This window comes from Capra hircus, chromosome 2 (genome assembly GCF_001704415.2).
Source record: "Capra hircus breed San Clemente chromosome 2, ASM170441v1, whole genome shotgun sequence".
In the NCBI taxonomy this organism is placed as follows: Eukaryota; Metazoa; Chordata; class Mammalia; order Artiodactyla; family Bovidae; genus Capra; species Capra hircus.
The window spans coordinates 14,907,862-14,929,332 of NC_030809.1; the positions used below are offsets into that span (position 1 = coordinate 14,907,862).

The 21,471-nt window shown below is 55.0% G+C and overlaps 1 protein-coding gene and 1 pseudogene across 4 annotated transcripts; both read right to left on the reverse strand.

The window, feature by feature from the left end:
• Nucleotides 41–8,105, reverse strand: FNDC5 (fibronectin type III domain containing 5). Of its 4 annotated transcripts, none has more exons than XM_018058037.1 (6): nucleotides 7,972–8,105; nucleotides 6,290–6,405; nucleotides 5,348–5,546; nucleotides 4,712–4,801; nucleotides 2,476–2,609; nucleotides 41–1,184 (listed from the first exon to the last, which is right to left on the reverse strand). In XM_018058037.1, the coding sequence occupies exons 1-6, from the start codon at nucleotides 8,042–8,044 to the stop codon at nucleotides 969–971; spliced, it is 828 nt and encodes a 275-aa protein (XP_017913526.1). In that variant the 5' UTR covers nucleotides 8,045–8,105; the 3' UTR covers nucleotides 41–968. The 4 variants fall into 4 exon arrangements, with proteins under 4 accessions (XP_017913526.1, XP_017913539.1, XP_017913542.1 ...); XM_018058050.1 differs by having other exon boundaries at nucleotides 41–1,583; XM_018058053.1 differs by having other exon boundaries at nucleotides 41–2,133.
• On the reverse strand, nucleotides 11,498–12,760 carry LOC102170100 (annotated as a pseudogene).

Here is a 21,471-nt window from a genome sequence, read left to right on the forward strand (position 1 = left end):
AAGAGGGCAACATTTGGGCATTTACCAGAAGACAAGGATGTGCCTTTTCATTTGTCTTTTTATTTTACATTTAAAAAGTGGTTATTGCTCTAACTGGATCAGAGGTAAGGACCTCTGCCCTAAGGAGCCTTGGCCTTGCAGCCCCATTCAGCAGGGATGGAAGTCACAAGACAATGAGTGGAGCCTCATGCCCTCCCATGAGGAAGCCCTTAGTGTTGCCGACATCTGCCTTTTACCCTGTGTCTCCTCCCTCCCTGTGCTCCACACTCGGGCAAAGCAGAGTGGCGGCTGCCCCAGCCATGAGAGCTCTTGTAGACCGGAAGGAAGGGGCGGTCAGGGGTAATGGCTTTCAGCTCTCTGGCTTGGGGGCCATTGCTCTTATCGTTCAGTTCAACAGGTATGCACTGGGCGCCTATGGTGTGCCAGGCTTGTGCCAGGCTTGTGCCAGGCGCGATCTCCCATACGCTCGTCCTCAGTCACCGATGGAAGACGCAGAGGTCCGTCTCTTCCCACGCAGGCACTCCACAGCCGTAACTTGTCAGTCCCAGGGAAGGCTCTGCCCTCCCTTAGCAAGCACCATTTGTGTTTTAAACCAGAAAGAGGCAGTGGAGGGAGGGACCCGTCACCTCACACCACTCAGGCTCTAGGGAAGGACATGAGGACTCCGGGGAGCTTTCGCAGAACCCTGGATGAGATGGCAAGATATGGAGACCCCAGAGGCTGGGACTGCTGACTGTCCATGGTGAATGGCTTGGGCCTGCCTTCCAGCAGAGTCCAACCCAGAGGGGGTGATGAGCAGCCCCCAGGGTATTCCATGTGGACGTATCTTTTCAGTTGTGCAAGCCAGCACTGTTGCAACTCCAAGAGATTTTTTTTCTAAAGAAATGGAGCCCGTACCTTCAAAGGTTTCTTTCCCATTCTGTCTTCTTCAGACCCCAGACTGATGATCTTACAGTCAAAAACAAGGGTCAAAGAAGGTAGAGGATACAGGCCACAAGTCGGAAAATCCCTCTGCCCTCTGGAGTAAAGCCCTTCAATTGTGGTTTCCAAAAGAGACAGAACAGAAAACATCTTACACACTCACAAGGTTGTGCATCGCACCACAAACAAGTCCTTGATGGCTGGATCCAGCGAAGGCTTGATGGCAGCCAGGACTCTGCCCGGCAGGCAGCCCCACAGCTTCCCTGAAAGACACAGCTTCTGTCAGTCCAGGTGCGTGTCAGCTCCCAGGAGCTTTGTGCATTTTCTCAGAGAGGAGGCCAGTCCAGGAGAGGTGAAGAGGCAGAAAGAAGGCTGTGTCTCATGCAGCTTTGCCTTTTCCAGAATGGGGCCAGGCCTTTTAGTTTGTGGCTTGTTTTATTTTTTGCAGAATTGGGGTCTGTAGTTTAGCCTTCGTCACAAGACCAGGATGGGAGTACAGAGGGAGACTGCAACTAGCGGGGCCTCCCTGTCTCCAGCCTCGGCAGTCCCCTCTCTCCCTGAGCCCACGGACCCAGGGACCAGCAGAGAAGAAAAATCAAATCCTTCTTCCTGCAGACAGGCAGTCACACTTCGATGATGTTCACTGAGGGCTTGTTTGGAAACTGGGAGGGAAGAAATGAGAGAAGCGGCCAGGGCTGAATTGAATAGACTTCTTGCAAGGTTTGGAAACAGGGAGAAGATGCCAGAAGGAAGGGAGCAGCAGGGCTGCAGCCTAAAAGCCAGGCTCTTGTCTCAGGTGGAAGACAGCAGGAGCCCCGCCTGGGTGCCTGGTCTCTCTGTCTTCTCACGCCCAGCCTCCAGCCTCGCTGAGCTGAATGGCCAGGACGGGGTCCTGGGCCCCAGCAGAGCCGCCCCGCCGGCCGGTCCTCTCGCCTCCTGCAGATCTGCCTCTTGAGCACAGTCTCAGCCACTGACATTGCTGAGGTGCTTCTGGAGATGGGGGCTAATAAGAGGCTTCAGGAAAGCGTCAGATAGAAGCCGAGAGAGAGGACAGGAAGCCAGAGGGTGTAAGGAGACGGAGAGGGGAGGAAATATGGAGAGGACCAGATGTTTGTTGGACAACCATCGTCAGAACCATGAGATTCTCTCCCATTCTCTACGTCTTCCTTCTGAGCTGCCCAGAGCAAGCACTGAAAGGTTTTGTTTTCATATCTGTTTTACAGGAGAGGAAATGAAGGTACAAAGAGTTCATGAAGCACCTGCCCAAGGTCACACAGCAGAGCAGGAGCGGAAGGAGCCCAGAACCCCGACTCTTGTCATCCCACGTCAACCAGGAACTCTGCCCCCCCCATTTGCTGCACTCTGGTTAAACCCCTCCTGGCCCCTGGCACCCTGCAAAAGGAGAGGGTCCAAAATCAATCTGCAGCGTGCCCTGTGTCACACAGGCAGCGGCCAAAATCTGTCCCACGGCAGCCACGCCAGGCCCCGAGCTGACCCCTCGGTAGTCCAGGGACTACCAGGGAGCCAGCCCCAGGGTTCCGATCTCACCCTCACCTTGCTACGGAGAAGCCCCCCGCCTTGGTGCTCTGGTGTGCTGGTTTCTGATGCACTCTTGGTTTTTTCCTTGTTGTTGTTAGGTTCGTTGTCCTTGATGATGTCATACTGGCGGCAGAAGAGGGCGATGACGCCTGCAGGGACAAGGGGGAGGAGTCAGAGCCCAGAGCCCTGGTCCCCACCCCTCTGCTTCATTCCCGCTAGACCCGGCTGAGCTCTTGCGGGTCTAGGCTCCAGGTGGCCTCTTACCCGCTCTGATGCAGGAGGCTGCCTCTGGCTCCCATGTCCACCTGTCTGTAACCCTGAAACCCCTTCACCTCACTGGCCTTCCCTTCTGACCCTGTCTCCTCCCTTCCCTTTTCTAGATCTCAGAGGGCTTCCTTTTCCTTTAGAGCAAAGAGCAACGAGAGCATCCATCTAGCACGTGCCAGGGCCTGACAGTCCACCTCGCTGAACCCTCACAGCTCTCAGGGGGCACCAGTTATTAGCCTCCCCAGGTTACCAAGGAGGAACTGAGGCAGAGCTCAGATAACTCACTCACCGTCACAGGGTGCAGCTGGGGTGTGCACTCCAGGGCCTGTACTCTCCTAAATGTTTAACACTGTTAAACTAATATATATATATTTTTTGAAAGGCCATTAGTGTAATATTAACGCAACCACCTCCAACTCCCATAGAGGCCTTCCCCGTTTTCACCTCGGTACTTGACTGACAGTGCTTTTGCTTTTTTTCTTTGGCCATGCTGCATGGCTTGCGGGATCTTAGTTCCCTGACCAGGGACTGAACCCAGGTCACAGTAGTGAAAGCCCAGAATCCTAACCATTAGGCCACCAGGGAACTCTTTAATAGAGAGCTACTTCTTGATCTGTTTTATAGATTATCTGTTGATGTCCCCTCCATGGGAGACAAAGCCCAACAAGCCCCTCAACTTCCTTCCCCATCATTCTAGCAGAATTACACCACAATTTGGGGTTAATTCACTATTTTATATTGTTTCAATTATGTGAATACTATCTGTGCCAAGTCTAATAGCATGCCACATAAGCAAAGCTCCCCTTTTGTACAATCCTTTGTTTTTCCTTTCTCTTTCAAGCGTCTGCTTTCCTTTGCATCTATAGAACATATTTTTCCATATGCCTCAACAACCATGGATACCCTCTCAACCATGGATGTTAATATAACTTTGACATGGTGTTTAATTCCTTCAAAAAGACTTCAGTCCACTTGACAGCCTCACCATCCTTCCCTCCTCATTCTCTACCTTCTCTCTAGGGTCACAGCTGCACTGAGCCAGACTAAGCCTAATTCATTTCTTACAAACACTATGCCCAGAACACCCTTCCTTTTTTGGCTGCTTGGGGAACTCCTACTCATCCTTCAAAACACAATCCCCATTCACCCCCTCTCTGGGTTTTTCTTGATTTCTACTCCAAGCCCCAGAATGAAGCCCCTGTCCTCTGCTCCCATGCATGGTGCTCTGACAGCACTCATCACGTCGAATTATAGTTAAATATGGGCCTGGCATCTCCCAGGCTGAGATCCTTACAAGCACCTGGCTCTTCTTAATCCAAGCTGTAGCACTTCCCTCTGGAATGGAGTAGCTGTTCAGTAAATTCTGGTTGGGTTGAGGACAGAGACCATAGTCTCTATCCTCAGGGAGCTCACAGACAAGTGGGAAAAGAGGGAGGGAGGAGCCCAACTAACTTAACTAGGAAGAGCTACATTCAGAGAGGAGCACACAGTGTGCCCTGGGAGCATGGAGGCAGGAGAAACATTCTAATGCACGGATTGGGAGGCTTCATGCAGGCGGTCTCAGAGCTGTGTCTAGACAGATGAGTGGGATAAGAGGGTGGCCCAACCCTGAGCTGCTCGGACAGAGAGGCTGCTGCAGCCATGGCTGCTTTGAGCGGGGGGCAGGGCAAGCTCTCACAGAATCCTATTGCATTGGCCAAAATGTTCGTTTGGGGTTTTTTATACGACGTCATCGAAAAAAACCAAATGAACCTTTTGGCCAACCCCACCCAGGCAGCTACTGAATTGCTTTTTTTTTTTTTTGGTGAGGGGTGAGTTACAGAAAGGATCAGATCTGGCCCACCAGAGCAGAACTTAGGTTCCTAAATCCTCCTCTCTCACTGTCTCTAAGCCCCTCGTCCTTCATGAGAAAAGGATCTGGTCAGGGTTCCCCATTTCCCGCCCCCCCACCAGGTGAAGTAAAGGGGAGCTCAGGCCGACTCACCAGCCCACATGAACAGGACCACGACGATGATCAGCACCTCGCCTGTCCGCAGCTGTTGGCTCCTCCCCATCTCCTTCATGGTCACCTCATCTGTATGGAGAGAGACACTAGGTCTGGGGCTCCCTGTCCCTCCAACAGCCACCCATCTAGGGCCAAGCCCCAATATCAAGTGCTATTTCTCAGTTCAGTTGCTCGGTCGTGTCCGACTCTTTGCGACCCCATGGACTGCAGCACGCCAGGCCTCCCTGTCCATCACCAACTCCCCAGAGTTTACTCAAACTCATGCCATTGAGTCGGTGATGCCATCCAACCACCTCATCCTCTGTTGTCCCCTCTCCTCCTGCCTTCAAGCTCTCCCAGCATCAGGGTTTATTTCTACTTGTGCCCCCAAAGAGATTTGAGAACATACTGATGGCTCCTTAGGGGGCAGTAACTGGACTTAAAGCTGCAAGTTTGTGTCCCATTGTTTGGGGGACCAGAGAGGACCTCCCTCTCTCAGGGGGCTGCCTGACTAGGTGGCAGGGTCCTGGGGAGGGATGGGGGGCTGGTTTTGTGCTGTCTGTCAGCCACGCACCACCCCAGCCCGGACCACCCCTCCCCACACCCCGTCCCGTGCTGACGGTGGCCCGGGCCTGCCTTTGTTCTTCGAGGCCATCTTCTCAGCCTCACGTGGCGTCTTGAAGAGCACGGGCTCGCTGGCCGGACTCTGACCCTGGATGGATATGGCCTGCACATGCACGATGTACTCCGTGTCCTCCTCCAGGTCCCAGAGCGCGCACGAGCGGGTGGTGGTGTTCACCTCCTGGATGAAGCGCAGCATCCGCACATCCTTCTTCTGCCAAGACCAAAGCCGGGGCCCGGGTTTCAGTGCCCAGGCCCCCATGCCACATCTGCCCACCTCTCCAGCAGTGATGAGGCCTCACCCTGGCTACCGGGCTAAAGCCCCCACAGCCACAATCTGACTCAAGCATCCCATCACCTCTGCAGGTAGGTATCCACCTCTCCATTTTACTGGGCAGAAGATAGGCTCAGAGAGGTTTCAGAAGCTGCCCAAGGACATATATCTTGAGAGAACTGGTGGTGGTGGTGATTTTGTTTGGTCACTAAATCATGCCCGGCTCTTTGTGACCCCATGGACTGTGGCCCGCCAGGCTCCTCTGCCCGTGGGATTTCCCAGATAAGAATGCTGGAGTGGGCTGCCATGTCCTTCTCCAGGGGGTCTCCCAACGCAGGGATGGAACCCGCGTTGCCTGCACTGGCAGGCGGATTGTTTGCCACTTGGCCATGAGGGAAACCCAAGAAAACTGGTGTGTTAGCGGCTCAGTCGTGTCCGACCTTTGCGACCCCATGGACTGGAAGCAGGTCCTAAACTGATGTCTGTTTATGATCAAAATCCTGCCCCTAATTCCCAGGTTCCAACCATAGGTTTCCCTTCTGGGGCCTCCTTTCCCAGCCCCCTGTGCAGCTTTCTGCCCGTCTCTCTTGCTCCTTGTTCCTCTGTCTTTCTGCTTCCCTCCCCTCCCACCCATCACTTGTACCTGGATGTGTTCTTCCCTCCCAGGGACCCTTGAGGGTTACCTGCTGAGAGATGGCAAATCCGATGACAACCTCGTCCTCCAAGACATCCCAGCTTACCACCGCAGAGTTGGCCTTGAGGTGCCTGACAGTGACGTTCACTGGGGCCGAGGGGCTGTCTGGGGGTGGGGAGGCACCTGAGTCTGAGCACCTCTGATGTGAGGCGCAGATCCACTGTCTCATAAGCATGAAAGGGGAACCTGAGGTGGCTATGCAGTGACAGGAAGAAATCCAGGCCTCCGGTGGGACTGGCTCCCAGGGATGGTCTCAGTTTCTTAGGGGTTGAAGAGCCAAGCCTGAGAAGCCCCAGGCTCCTTGGATCCAGGGCAGGGGCCCGTGCTGACCACAACTGGCCCCACTGGAGTCCAACTAAAATTGATGAGCCTGGGCCAGGGCCAGGGCTCATGGAGGGTCAGTGGGAGGTGGGGAGTGGGGTGGAGGACAAGCACGGAGGAGACATAGGTGGCCGGGGTTGTAGGAGCTGAAGGTGAGTCTGGTGAAAGCGGTCAGAAGGCCTCCCAGTCCAGGGTTCTTGCTACAAAATGGCACTGTCAAGTGAGTGACCTTGAGGGAAGGAGAAAGACCCAGAGGTCGAGAAGAGTCTAGCTGGGCGAGTCCTGGGATGGGACTGAGGCTTGAGAGAGGAAGCCCCAGGATTGTGGAGGGCCAGGCAGGAGAAGCCTGGGGAAGGGCCTTCTCCAGACCCTGCCAACCCCAGGAGGCAGGTGGGGAGGCAGCAGAGGAAGATGGGGTCACTGAGAGCAGGGCCCCTACAGCAGAGTCAAGGGAACAGGGTAGGGCCTTCTGGAAGTGGGGACAGAACAAAGGGGATCAGAGGAGATGAGAGTGACGGGGATGGTGAGGGTTAGAGAAGCAAGGACCTCCCAAGAGAGGGGCAGCAGAGTCACTGAAGCTTCTGTGTCCCCCAGGGGCAGGCGCTGAAAGGGGAAGAAGACCTAAGCCTAGAGCCGCCCCCCTCGCCTCATAGGCCTGGGGCCTGGGGACACAAAGCCAGATGTGGAGTCCAAGAGAGACAGAGATACACAGACAGAGGCAGCAGCCACTGCACCCGAGAAGAGGCAAGGGGGGACGAGGGACAGACGCAGGACAGAAGCAGGAAGACAGCACTGGGCCAGGGAGAGGGGCCAGGAACGGAGACTAGCAAGGCGGCAGCAGCCAGAAGGGACTGGCACAGGGCATCAGGAGAGGCAGAGTGCCAGGGAGGCCAGGCCCCAGGGGGCAGCCGGCCTCCAGGCTCGGGGTCCACCACACACCCCCCCATGCGGTGCCCTCGGGTGCCAATCCTCTCCCCCACAGGACCCAGGCCACCTGGACCTGCAGAGTTGGCCTGCAAGGCTTTGGGGACAGGGAGAGAGGCCTGAGGTGCGGGGACTGTGTCCTCAGCTGCTCCCTGGGCCAGAAAAAGGAGCCAGGGCTCCTGAAGGAAAGGCCTAGGGTCAGGGCAACAGAGGAGGGGGCTGGGGATCCCAAGACCCTAGATCCCAGGGCCAGGGGGGGCGGGAGGGGGTTTGAGAGCTGGAGGTGGGGTCGGGGGTCAAGTAGGCAGGAAAGGGGCTGGAGGTGTGGCAAAGGGGCATCAGTGAGCGGGCCAGAGACGGGGTCCCCAGGGAGCCCAGAAGGGACCGGAGGACGCCCACCCGTGCCCCCGCCCAGGGCCCCCTTACCCGCCTGCACCAGCGCGAGGCAGACGCAGCCCAGCCACAGGCGGAGCGCGGCGCGGGGCGGCCCGGGGTGCATGGCGGCGGCTCCGGCCGGCCGGCCCGGGGCGGCGCAGGGGGACGCGGCTCCGGCGCCCGGCGGCCGCTCGCGCTGGCGCTCCGGCCCGCGGCCCGCCCGGCCCGGCCGCCCCGCGCCGCCCCGCGCCGCCTGCATGTCGGCTCCTCGGACAGCGACTCCCGCACGGCGGCGGCGGCGGCGACCGCGTCCACGTCGGGCGCCCGGCGGGGCGGGGCGCCCCCGCTGCGGGGAGAGGCGCGGGGGCGGGGTGAGGGCCGGAGGGCGCCCCCCAGCCGCCCCCACCCCGAGGGCCCGCGACCCGGCCTGCAGGCTGCGCCCGCTGGCGCTCCCAGACTCTCGCCTGTGCCCGAGCCGGGCTCCCGGCGCCCCGCCGTGCTGAGTGAGCCCTGGCCTCGCAGCGCCTGTGCCCGCCGCGCGCAGCCCTGACCCGGCCGCCACCGCTGCCCTTTGTCGGGGGCGGGGGAGGGGGGAGAAAGGAAGGGCGAGTGCCACGAGACTCTCCTCTGCGCCCCCTCGCCTGGGGGGTCCCCACCCTCTCTGCCCCTGCCCCAGAACAAGCAGGCTTTACAGACTGGGGCAGGAGGGAGCAGCGGAGAGCAATCCCAGTAGGGATGGGGGTGACTCCATAGTGTGCTCAGTAGGCGCTAGGGTGCTCAGTGTTTACCCTGGGGCTGGGAAGAGAGAGGGTGAGGGCCAGGGCCTGAGACCCCAGGCCAGTCCTTCCCCTTCTTGCGCCTCTGTTTTTCTCTCCACAGTGAGCATGCCCGAGGTGCCAGATGCACGCGGGGGCCTGCCACCCCGTCAGGGCCTGCTCTGCTATCCCCATTTTGCACAGGAGGAGCCAGCAGCTTGGACTTGCCCAAGGATCCACAGCAGAGGCAGGATGGGAACACAGGCCCATCTGACTCCCCATCCTGTGCCTGACTGGACTGTCTCCCTGCTTGGGATCCCTGAGATCGTAGAACTTGCCTGTGCCAGCTTCTTCCCAGTGAGAGAACAATCTGGAACAATCTCTTCTCAAGAGCAGGGATGAGGGAGGAGTTGTTCCAGCAGCCCCCCTACCCCTGCCCTTCAGGCCCCTGTTGAATCTAGTGAAGGAGCTAATGACTCTATAAAGTGCAGCCACAGTTCAGAAAGGGCTTGAGTACCCCTCCGTCATCACCCTGGGGACATCCATATGCCTACCACTGTCCCTGCCTCGGCCCACACATCCTTGGTCTCATCCACTCTTCTGATCTTGGAGTGGCAGAGAAACGCCCTCACGCTGCACCCACCACCCTCTCCCTAATAATGAGAGCATCTCTGGAGCGCCAGACTCCTGCGGAAGCCCCCCACCCCCCACCCTGTGTCACTCTTCACGCTGAGTGCCAGTCAGAGAAACAAGGTTGAGCAGCGAACAGACCAGGGCCTTAGGGCCCCTGACAGGGAGGGACCACCCTTCTCTCTCAATAAGCCCCCTCCTCCATTGTTTGAAATCCCACCATGAGGGGGCATCCATTTGGGTCTTAAAAGCCTTCTGGTCTCAGAAGCCCCTGGAAGACCTAATTCTTTTTGCAAAGGGGACACCTTGCAAAGTTATCCCACAACACATTCAGGATCCCCCCTGCCTGTGTCTCTCTGAACCTGAGGTTCAGAGAGGAGAAGAGCTGGGTGCAGATTCACAGAGCAAGTCAGAGCAGCAATAGAGCCCGCATCTCCTAATGCCCACCCCTCGACTCCCTGTACTGGCCCCAAGTCTCTATTTGGTCACCTTGGAAGGGCCAAGATGGGAGGGAGCTCAAGGGTTCTGGCTGAGCACTAGCCCCCTCAGTACCCCCAGGCCTGCTCTGCTTGGCTGGCTGACACCCCCGCCCCTCTGTTTCCTCAACCACGTACCTTATCCTGGGGTGAGCCTCAGCTGAGATCTCCACCTGTTTGGGATAGGAGCCGGGAACCAGAGCGCTTCGCCCTTCCTCTCCTTTCCCTCTTCTCTCTCCTTTTTCCCTCTCTCTCCCTTCTTCTTTCTCTTTCTTTCTCCCTGGCAGCTGCTTTCAGCCCAACCCCGCCCAGCCCCGCCCCACCAGCTGCAGCTTGGCCCCTTAGGGACCCTCCTCAACCCACCAGGCAGGAAAAGACAACCCGGGGCCTGCAGGAGCAACTGGAGTCTCCTCAGGCCTCATCGCAGGAGCCAGCAGGAAGGAGAGGGGTCAGTTAGAGGTCACAGAGTCCACACCTGTCCCTGCTGGGGACAAGAGGAGGGAGGGACAGGGTCCTGTTCGGTCCGGAGTCCAGTCCAGCGAAGGGGAAAAGGGAGCCTCAGCGCCACCTGCTGCCCTCGTCGGGTATAACCCCAGGTAGATGTAAGGCATTGGGAGTGGGGAGATGGCTGTGTTTGAGGATTTGAGACGACCGGGAAGCGTGGCTGGAGGATGGACCGGGCACGAAAGACAGGATTTGAAGAATTGTGGCTGCGGGCATGCTGCCTTCGAGGGTTCCATGATGTGTGGGGTGCTGGGGCATTACTTCAGTTCTGGGGAAAGTCCTGATGCCTGAAGCGTGGCAACCAGTGGAAGCTGGGTCTGGGGTGGGAAGAGCTGGGAGCATTTAGAGGCCCCCTGGGTGATCTTGGGAGAGAGCTGTCAGGGCCAGTACCTTTATGTGCACCATCTATACACGATCTCTTAGCACAGGGCTAAGAGCAGTAGACAATCAATAAGGGTGTGTTGCATGTAAAAACTTGTTCTTCTAATATTTATTTATTGAGACTTATGTCCCAGGCTCTGTGCAACATTCTGGAAATACAGCAGTGGAAGAATGAGTGCATGAATGGGGATGTGGGTGGGAGGGGGAGAGGCGTGTACCTCTGTCCCCCAAAACTGCACAGATCTCCATTTGGAGGAGGACTCTACAGAACCCTCCTGGGGGGCTGACATCACTTACACATTGGCGCACCTGGTGAGGTCATAAGCGCTTGGATCTTCCCGAGTGTCCAGAGTTCTCCAGTGTCCCAGTGCCTAACCCAGGCTGCAGGTAAGCGTTTAGGATGGGAAGTCTCCTCTTTGCCACCTAGAATGGTCATAGCCCTGTCTAAGGTGCCTCATGAATACACACCGTCCAAATCACAGGAAGAATTAGGAGAAGGACAGGAGATTGCTTTGAGGGTAATCAAGCACTTACCCAAGAACTTGGCTTTTTGTCCATGTTATTTATTTATTTTGGTTCCTGAGTTTTATTCAAGAACCTATGCAAAATATTCCAGATAACTGAGTTTGGAGGGTTTTAAAATTGCGTCTATTTATTTACGGCTGTGCTGGGTCTTTGTGGCCACGCGGGCTTTTCTCTAGTTGTGGTGCGTGGGGGCGACTCTCCAGTTGCCACGTGGACTTCTCATTGTTGCATGGGCTGCTTTTGGAGCACGGGCTCCCGGTGCGTGGGCTTCAGTAGTTGCTCCGAGGCATGTGAGACCTTCTGGGACCAGGGGTTGAACTCATACCCCCTGCATTGGAAGCTGGATTCTTTACCACTGAGCCACCAAGAAAGCCCCTCCCCCCAAGATAACTGAGTTTCCATCCTCCTCTTCCTCTTCTTCATCTTGATTAATCTGGAAGTAGTGCAATTAGTAACTTTCTTTGCTGTTAGCAACTCCACGCAACCAATCATGCAGATTATTCTTCTTCAAATATTTTTTGCTGAGATATTTCAAATACCTTTTAGAAAAAGGCACCACGGAAGTTGCAGTAATCGTGCTTTCGCTTCTTTCGATTGTCGCTGCCACTTCCCCAAGCTTCCCAGCTTTTCCATTCACTTTGTCTCTGGAAGAAACTGCTCAAAACTGGCAGCATCCATGAGTCCATCTTCTCAGAATGGGTACAGTCAAGAGGAAACTTCAGGACCTGCTTCTTTCTTTCTTGCCCACCTTCACCACAAGCTTTTTCACAGGCACCATGGTGGCTGCAGAGGCAGAAAGGCTGTCCATGTTATTTTGAGTCTTAGACTGATGAGTGTTATTAGCTGCTATTCCAGATCAGGAAACTGAGGCTCAGAGAGGTGTGAGGACTCACTCTGGGTTGCACAGCCAGTAAATTATGGAGCCATGGCTCAAATTCAGTGATGTGGCTTCCAGTTCAGGGCTTGATCTGATCTGCCTATATCCTTCCTTCAGCTCTGGGTGCTCCTCAAGGGTCCTGGGCCCAGGTCCCACCAGTGAATATACATTTTCATTCCCTAGAGGGCTTGAGGAGGCTGGTTGCTCACAGAGGCAGTTGCTAAGCCCAGGCCCAAGACCATACCGGGAAAGGGACCCACCACTGACCCAACAGTTTCTATGTGCCGGTGCATTACATACACTCTAGAAGCTTCTCCTGAGTCCTCACCACTCTGAGACGCTGGGAATGTTATACTCATCTACGGATATAGAAACTGAGTCTTAAAGAGAGGACGTAGCTTGCCACGGGTCATACAGCTGGGAGACAATGGTCTGGCCCGTCTAATCACCCAAAGTGCCCATCGCAGCAATGACGAGGCCAACCCAGTTTAATGTTTCTTGAATGTCTGTGTACCAGGCCAGCCTGGGGCTGGGTGCCAAAGACATCACGATGAACCAGATTGGTCCAAGTTCTTGAGGAACTCCTTAAAGAGACAGACACTCTTAAAAGACAAAGAGCGGACTGCCTTCTGGACCAAGAGGAACCACAGATATATAGGAGCCAGGAGAGAGTATTAACGTAAAAGGATGGGATTCCCTGGTGGTCCAGTGGTTAGGATTCAGTGCTTCCATCACAAGAGATATGGGTTCTATCCTTGGTTGGTAAACTAAGATCCCACAAGCCTCACAGCAAAGCCAAAAACAAACAAAACTTAAAAGGAAAGCAGGGAGGGCATTTTAATTAGTACTGACAGTCAGGTGGGAATTAGTCAAATGAGGGGCAAGAGGCAGAGGGGAAAAAGGAAGCACTGGCCCTGAGGCCTGGGAGACATAGCGTCCATGTGGAGGGGAAATACGGAGGCAGAGTAGGGTGGCAGGGAGGGGTCGCTATAAGCCCTGGGCTGTGACAGAGGGAGCAGGGAAAATAGGATTGGTGTGAAAGACTGCTCTGAGCTTGCAAGAGAAGTCGGGGCTGGGGAGGGCTTTCTGCATTCAACAAACATATATTGTGCACCTATTAAGTGCCAGGTCCCGTGCTAGATCCTAAAGACACAGCTGTGAAGGGGATGACAATGTCCCTGCCCCCATGAACCTCTGTTCCAATGGGAGAGACAGGCAATAAACAAGTGAGATAATGACTTGAGATTCCCTTAGACTCTCAGCAAGGAGATCAAACCAGTCAATCCTTAAGAAAATCAACCCTGAATATTCACTGGAAGGACTGATACTGAAGCTGAAGCTCTAATACTTTGACCACCTGATGTGAAGAACTGACTCAATGGAAAAGACCCTGATGCTGGGAAAGATTGAGGGCAGGAGAAGGGGATGACAGAGGATGAGATGGTTGAATGACATCACCAACTCAATGGTCATGAGTGTGAGCAAGCTCCAGGAGTTGATGATGGACAGGGAAGCCTGGCGTGCTGCAGTCCATGGGGTTGCAAAGAGTTGGACACGACTTGGCGACTGAACAACAATACTAGTGACTAAGTGAAACGCCTTCAGAGACTCACACAGCTGTAGCAAAAATGGGGGCGCATGATTTAGGGTGCAAAAGTGGGTGGGGGAAGGTTACAGAGTGTGGTCTGAGACTGTGACATCTGAACTAAGAAGGAAAAAACAGGCAGGCACAACAGACATTACAGGTTTGGCACCATCAGAAAACTTACAGAAGCCAGTGAGACTGGGGCTTCATGAGGAGGAAGGAAGAGATGAAGGTGGCTAGAACCAGTAGCACAGGGACCAGGGGTATGGAATAGAGCTTAGCTTTATCCTGCCTGCAGTGGAAAGCTTCTAAAAGAAATGTGATGTGATCTGACTGACATTTTTAAAGTGTTACTTTCTCGTGTGACAGACGGGTCCTCGCCCTGCTGAACATTCAGGTCTCTGCCTGACAGACGGTGTGAGGGCCAAACCACCGTGGGACAGTGATTTTTAAATCGTCTGGTAGCACTTTGCCTTAGATTTGGATGAGGCCATGTAGTGGTTGGACTTCCCCGATGGCTCAGTGGGTACAGAATCCCCCTGCAATGTAGGAGACACAGGAGACGCGAGTTTGATCCCTGAGTCAGGAAGAGCCCCTGGAGGAGGGCATGGCAATCCACTCCACCATGATTGCCTGGGAAATCCCACGGATAGAGGAGCCTGGCAGACAACAGTCCAAAAGTTCGTAAAGAGTCAGACATAACTGAGTGACTAAGCGCGTGCACAGACACACACACACACACACACACACACACACACATACATTAGTGGATACGGCAGCAAGCTTTGATGTTGGAGCTCTGAGTCTTCATCCTGGCTGGGCCCCTGGCTAACTCTGTAGCTTTGAGGGGGTATTTAACCTGAGCCTGTCCTTTAAAATGGGAGAGTGGTGCTTCCCTCTGGGTCCCTGCATGAAGAAGGCATGAGGCTTGTCGACAGCAGGCATAGCAGAGCTTGTCTCTGGTTGGGTTGTAAATCCTAGAAGGCAGGACCAAGACTGTGTTCCTCACAGTCACGCTGGGACGGAGCAGAAGTTCAATGTTTGCATCTGAAACCATCTTCCTTGGGGGCCCCCAGGAGCTTTACCTTAATTACCATTGCTGGTCCAGCTGTGGGTCTTGCTCTTGGCTCCGGAGAGGTAGGTCCCGGGGCTTCCACCAATCACCCACTCCTGGGAGTTCTTCATAAGCCCCACTTACTGCTTTTAAAGTTGTGTGACCAGCTCACCCACGTAGGAAATGATCCTGAAGTCCACCATCATACAGTCAGTCACTGACCTGTGAGGAAGCAGGGAAGCTGTTGCAGTCGCCAAGCCATCCTGATGGGTCTGGGATGGGTCTTGGCGAGGGACAAGGAGAGGAGCTGATGGAGGATTTGGGGACACTCCTTGTAGGAGAAGCTGATGGATGAGATCTGATGAGTGAGGAGGAGATGGAGAGGGAACGGGGCAGGGGGCAGCTTGTCAAAGTCTGGATTCTAAGCTGAAACATCTGGCTGGCTGTTGCTGGGCCAGTTACTCTGCCTCTCTGAGTCTCAAATGCCTCCTCTTGAAAAGAAAGGTAATATCCACCCCGCAGAATGGTGGAAGAGATAGTGGGCGGCGGGGAGAAGAGGAGAAAGAGATAAAGAAGAGGGAAGACGGGGGAGGAGGAGGGACAAGGGGGGAAAGGGAGGAGTTGGAGAAGTCTGAGTGAAGGCCCTCGAATTGGGTAAAAGAGACCTCCTCTTTTAAAAAGATTTCTTCGGTTCTTCAGAGTCCACAAAGGAACTGACTCCCATCTGACAGTGCTCAGAGAGGTTGAGAATCTTGCCCAGAGACACACAGCTAGTCAGTATCATCTTCGTGCCTCAAATTACCTCAAATTCTGGATCCCAGATTTGCCTCTGGAGACAGATTCTCAGCTTACAAGCCACAGTCACTGAGACCCCTGAGGACTAGTGGGGCTGGAGGCTCCATTTTAGGGGTTCTAGATGTGGCAGGGGGTGGGAAGCAAAGGCTGCGGGAGGAAAGCTCCTTCCCCATCAGGGAGGGGTGGGAGGACGAGAGCCCGAGAATAAGACAGCTCTTAGGCTCGAACCTTAGCTCAGCCCCCCAACTGGCTGGGTGACCTTAGGCATCACCATCTAAAGCGAGGATCTAGGTTCAAGGACCCACTTATCTCCCACATCTCAGTCTCCCTCAGCCTGGAAAAAAAAAAAAAAAAGCAACTCTGCAGAAGTAGGGCATGGCCAGCAGAGGGTGCCAGCCAGGGCCTCAGTGAAGCCAGTGTTGGCCCAGAACAGGAATAGCTCTGGGGACCCAGAGCCCCAGCTGGGAAGGCCGCCCTGCCTCCTGCTTTGTGCCTCTGCCCTGGTGCCAAGAGGCCAGCTCACAGACTCCAGCCAAGCAGAACCTGAATCTTGCTGTTGTACCTCTCTGAGGAACCTCAGTTTCCTCCTCTGTAAATGGGCCTAATAATAGTGCCTGCCTCACAGGATTCAGTGATGATCAACCACATACGGGCTGAATATACAGGAGCTGCTATTTTTATTAACAGTGGTGGCAGTCTTATTGTATCTTAAAGTGACTGACACAAAGGGTATCCAGTCATTGGTGCTATGACGACAGTGACAATGAGAATGATGCTGTCCCTGAATTTCCTAACCAAGGAGCATCCGGTGCCTATCAACCTGGGATGCCTCCAGTGACGGGGAGCTCACTCCCTACCCAGCAGTCCGTTCTCACGGTCACGTCATCGTTTGGCTGAAAGCTGCCTCCTGGAAGACAGCCCACCTCCCAGCTCCCTATCAGGATGACCCAGCTGGCTTAGCCTCTGGCCTCAAGCCCCCTTGTTTCCTCAAGTTCTGCCTGAGAGGCCCAAGAGGTTGGGGAACCAGGACGCTGGCCGCTGGATTCTTGCCTCCTCAGGAAGGGCAGGGAGCCGACAAGTGAACCCAGGTGGCTTTGCCAGCAGGAGATTCCCAGTGGGTCTTGCTCTGGCTGTTCAGGGTTCCTTTTCTACTGACTGGGAGAAATCAGTAGAAGGCAAGTCCTTGCAGTCCTTTGGGCCTCCCTTCACTCCATGGCTGGAGGCTGGAATGGGGATTCAGAGCTGTAAGTTCAGGAAGCCTGGCATCCCAGGTGGGAGGCCTCCGCTCCGGTCCCACCTGCTGCCAGGCACCCCATCTGTGTTTGTGGGTCCCAGTGTGAGTGCTCTTGGGTCTGGCACCAAGGGATCTGGTGGTGAGAGCAGGAGCCACATAGTCCTGGGCTAAATCCTGGCTACTGTGTGACCGCAGGCAAATCGTTCTATTGCTCTGAGCCTGTTTTCTTACCAGGCACCTCTCAGAGTGGTGGTGTGGGGAGCATAGGAGATGTTACATGTGAAAAGGAAAATGCAGTACTGGGCGCATAGTAAACAGTGTAAGTGCGTGAAAGTCGCTCAGTCATGCCTGACTCTTTGCAGCCCCTGCCAGGCTCCGCTGTCCATGGAATTCTCCAGGCAAGATTACTGGAGTGGGTGGCCATTTCCTGATCCAAGGGATCTTCCCAAAATATCATTACAAAGTGGAAATCCTTCATTTCTCCAAGTCCCTCCCTGAGCCTGAGTGGATCAGGGTGGCATCATGTCTGGCAGGTGGTGTTCTAACCCACTTCTTGGCTAGTGGGCACATTGTACGTGTAACTTAATGTGCAGGGGGTGTGGGCCTGCACATACGTGAGCTGGGCGTGCATGCATATGCAAGGATGTGCATGGGTATGCGTGCGTGTACATCAGGCTCTCTATCCCAGGGGCTCCCAGGGCACATGCGTACCTGCGCGTACCCGTGCAGTACCCCTGCACTGATTCGGGAGGCCCCTCTGTGAGCTGTTACCATGGAAACAAAGAGGCAATCCCCAGCCTCGGGAAGAGCCTAAGATACCAGAAATGAGAGCTGACCCTGTCTTCCCAGAAAGACAGAGCCAGAGCAGGATGCCCTCGGGATTTGGCAATCTCAGCCTCCGGGTGTTGGTTGGCTTCTGGGACTCTGCATTCTTTTGAATCCTCTAGAAGCTCTCACTTCTCCACAGCATTCCAGTCCTCCACAGCATCCCAGCCTTCTGGAAAGAGCTCAGGAAACAGCTGAGTCCCTTCTTGGATGTGGCTCTACCCCTGTGCCCCGGCTCAGGCAGGGAACGTGGTCTCTTTGTTTCCTGTTCCATAAAATAGGAATAATTACACGTGCCAGCAGAAGCCTTGAGCTGGGATGTTACCTTTTCTCTTGCTGGGGGCCCTGGGCTTTAAAGCTGTATGAGTGTACACTGCAGAGCCCTGGATGCCGCAGAGCAGCCTCCTTCATGTACATGACCCTCCCAGGGTCTCGTGGGCTCCTCCCAGCAACTCTGGGATGGAAGCTGTTCCCAGAAGTGGAAGTGGGGCTCCAGGAAGACACCACTGGCCACGGGTAGGGTCAGGTCTGCTGTCCCCATGTCCCCCAGAAGGAGAGTCACACTGGCCATGAGTACTGCGTGCAGCTTTCAGCTTGGGCAACCCCCTGGGGCAGAGCTGGGCTGCCAGAAGGCTTCTGTAAGGCAGGTCCCAGTGGAAGAACCATCTTTTTAAAATCTTGACTCTAATTTTGACTCAAATCTCAAGTGTTCTACCTGCAGGTTTTAATACATCCAGGCAGAATTGCTTCTGAAGTCACAAGTGGACACTCAGCCTCCTGCCCTTCGTTCCACTTTCAAGAGTGACCATTCCATTTGCTGTGAACCCAGGAACAATTTTCAGATAGTCAGAGATGGACCGGGAGGGGCAAATCTGCCAGAAATGAAAATGCCTGAGAAAGATCTGAGTGCTTATCTGTCAGGAAAGCTGTCGCAGAAGGGATTCCTTGGGGAAGGGACAAAAGGATGCACCTGGCAAGGTGACTTCGGGTAAGGCACCGTCCCTCCTTGGCAGAGTCGGAAGCCCTTCCAGCTAAGAGGTGCTTACACCAGCAGAGGGATTATTGTGCAGGCAAGGGTTGGTTGGGGCCTGACCCCAAGGTCACTGCTTCACCTCTAACCCCACCTCTAACTAGGTTAAACTCACATGCAGGTATGGGGGTCAGGGAGCCCCTTTTCCCCTGCCTTGGCTCTAGATCCCTTCTCTAGGTGTTAGGGAGATCCTGACTGTCTGGTAGAGGAGGAGCTAGCTGGTGAGGAGCTATAGAAGGAAGGTGGAGAAGAAGAGCCAAGACAGAGGTCTTGGCCTGAAATGTCCACCTACTCTGGTAGGCGGTGGGAAGCCATGGAAAGTTATTAAAAAGAGAGGAAGGGGATTAGATTTAGAGAAACTGAAGGCAAGAACTGTAAGAGAGCCAGGGCCAATCTGATGAGGGTGAGGGGCAGAGGAGGTGGCAAGGAGAGAGGAGGACAGGCCTGAGAGATGTCCCTAGTGGACAGTCTGACTTGGGAAGGAATCAGGTGTGGGAGTTAAGAGCAGGAAAGAGTCCAGGTGTGGTGATAGAGGGGGACTCAGGCCCGGGGCAGGCTGGGGTGGGAGGTGATGAACTGGATACTGGTTGGCTTGAGTCTGAGGTATGTCTATGGGTTTCTGGGAGCAAGTCCAAAAAGCAGCTGGAAATGCAGGTTTTACAAAAAAGGAGCCAGAGGGTCAGAGGAGTTGTTTTTGTTCAACTTATCAAGGCTGGGAAGGGGCCACTTTGAGATCTGAGCCTAGGTCTATTGCCCTCCTTCATAGTTAGGGTATGTCCCTTCATAGTGAAGGCCCAGCAGAGACATAGCCCTTCCCTCTCCCTGGGGGTCCTGGATTCTGGGCTTGGTAGAGAGATCAGTCTTATCCACGAGGAGCCTCAGCTTCAGAGGCCGGCAGCCTCAGGGGCTCTGCCTGCTGCTCTGGGGAGGGACTGTCTACAACCAGCCCCAGCCTTCTTGATCATCCGTCAGCAGGGAGGCCCTATTAGCAGCCTGGAGGCCGCCTGTGTGCAGGCTCAGCGCCCTGAACTTTACAGGCTCCGTCTCAATCCTCATAGGCCCCTTCCAGGGAAGGGCTAATATTATTGTTTCCATCTTACAGATGAAGAAACCCATCAGACCCGTGGCGGATTCACGTGATGTATGGCAAAACCCACAATATTATAAAGTAATTATCCTCCAATTAAAATAAATAAATTAATTTAAAAAAATCTGCCAGAGGTGAAGGGCCTTGCCCCCCTCCACCGTGGGGGTGGGTGGTGGGATAAGTTTTGGCCCTGCTCCATGGGAACTGAGCCCCGCCTGTAAAGTGAGAGCCTCCTGCCCCGCCACAATCCCCTACGCCCACTGCTGACTTCAGGCCTGCATTGCAGGACTTCCCCATCACCCCCACCCTCCCTGCTTTCTGTTCCTCTCAGCCCAGCTTGCCCAGCTCCCTGGGAACAGCCAGGCCCACCCCCTCCCCCTCCCGGGCTGTGCTCCTGGCAGCTCTGCCACCCTGGGCTCTGGTCCGGGGGTGGTCCCCGGCAGTGAGGCGGGCAGGCAGAAGCTGGGATCAGATGGGCTGAGATGCAAGGTATCCGGAGACCACCCGCCACCCCCCAGGCTCCCACCTTGAGGTCCACCATGCCCCAGACTGGGGTGGGCAGGGCCCTTTGGAAAGGGGTGGCTTGAGGTTTTAATCACTTTATCAATGTTTGTTTGTGTAATTCAGCCCTTGAGATGCTTTTCCCTCCATCTGTCCCCACCATCTGCTCCCATCAGGATTTTCCAAACCATTTGGGACCCAAGAGGAGAGGGTGGGGGCTGTGCCTCTGAGGGGGGCTAGGGAGGGGCTCCCTACACCTGCCTCACTGAGAGGTTCCAGAAAGGGACCTGGGCCCCCGAATCACGTGGAACTAGGTTCAAACTCTGGCTTTGTCACTTTCTTGCTGTTTTACCTCAGGTGGGTGACTTCACTTGTCCTAGCCTCAGTCTTCACATCTGTAAAATGGCAGTCACATTACTGACTCCTCAGCATTAATTTGGATCAATGTCAGCCGCTCAGTCATGTCCAACTCTCTGTGAGCCCATGGACTGTTAGCCCACCAGGCTCTTCTGCCCATGGAATTCTCCAGACAAGGATACTGGAGTGGGTAGCCATTCCCTTCTCCAGGGGATCTTCCTGACCCAGGGACTGAACCGCCGTCTCCTGCATGGCAGGCAGATTCTTTACCATCCGAGCCACCAGGGAAACCCATGTGGATCAAAGGAGGTATGCAAAGCACTCTGCATACAGTAGGTGCTCAGGAGATATGAGGTCCCCTTTTCACTCATCCCTCACTTAATTATTTCAATGACTCCCTCCTGCATTGTCTGCTCTCCTGGATGCCTCAGTCTGGGATAGAAGGGGGCTGAGTATCATCAGCAAGGACACCCCTCACCTCTACCCCTGCCAAAGGCCTTCGTGGAACCCTTCCAATCCACAGGGTTTCAGGGTTGCTGGAGCCTCATCTGTGTTAAGCTCATGTCCAGAATCACCCACTCCCAACCCCCAGGGGCCAGTGAGGCAATAAGTGAAGGCGGTCTCGTTTGTACTCTGGTTAGGGTTTTTGATGGGAGATGTCAAGGTACGCAGGTCACTTCACCTTTCTGCTCACAAAGGGGAAGAGACTTGCTCCAGGGCATCCGAAGTGAGGGACCCAGGCCTTCTGACAGCTTCCCCTCTGCCCGCCTTTTCCAGACTATATCTTGGGGCACTAGGTCCTGGGCCAGTGGCCTTGGTAGACAGTGTGGGGAACCCCAAGTCTTCCCTTTGGCTCAGAGGTCTCCCAGTACTTCTTAGGACCCCAGGAGGGGAGAGGTGGCTAATGGGAAGCAATCAGCAGAGCCTAATAGAGC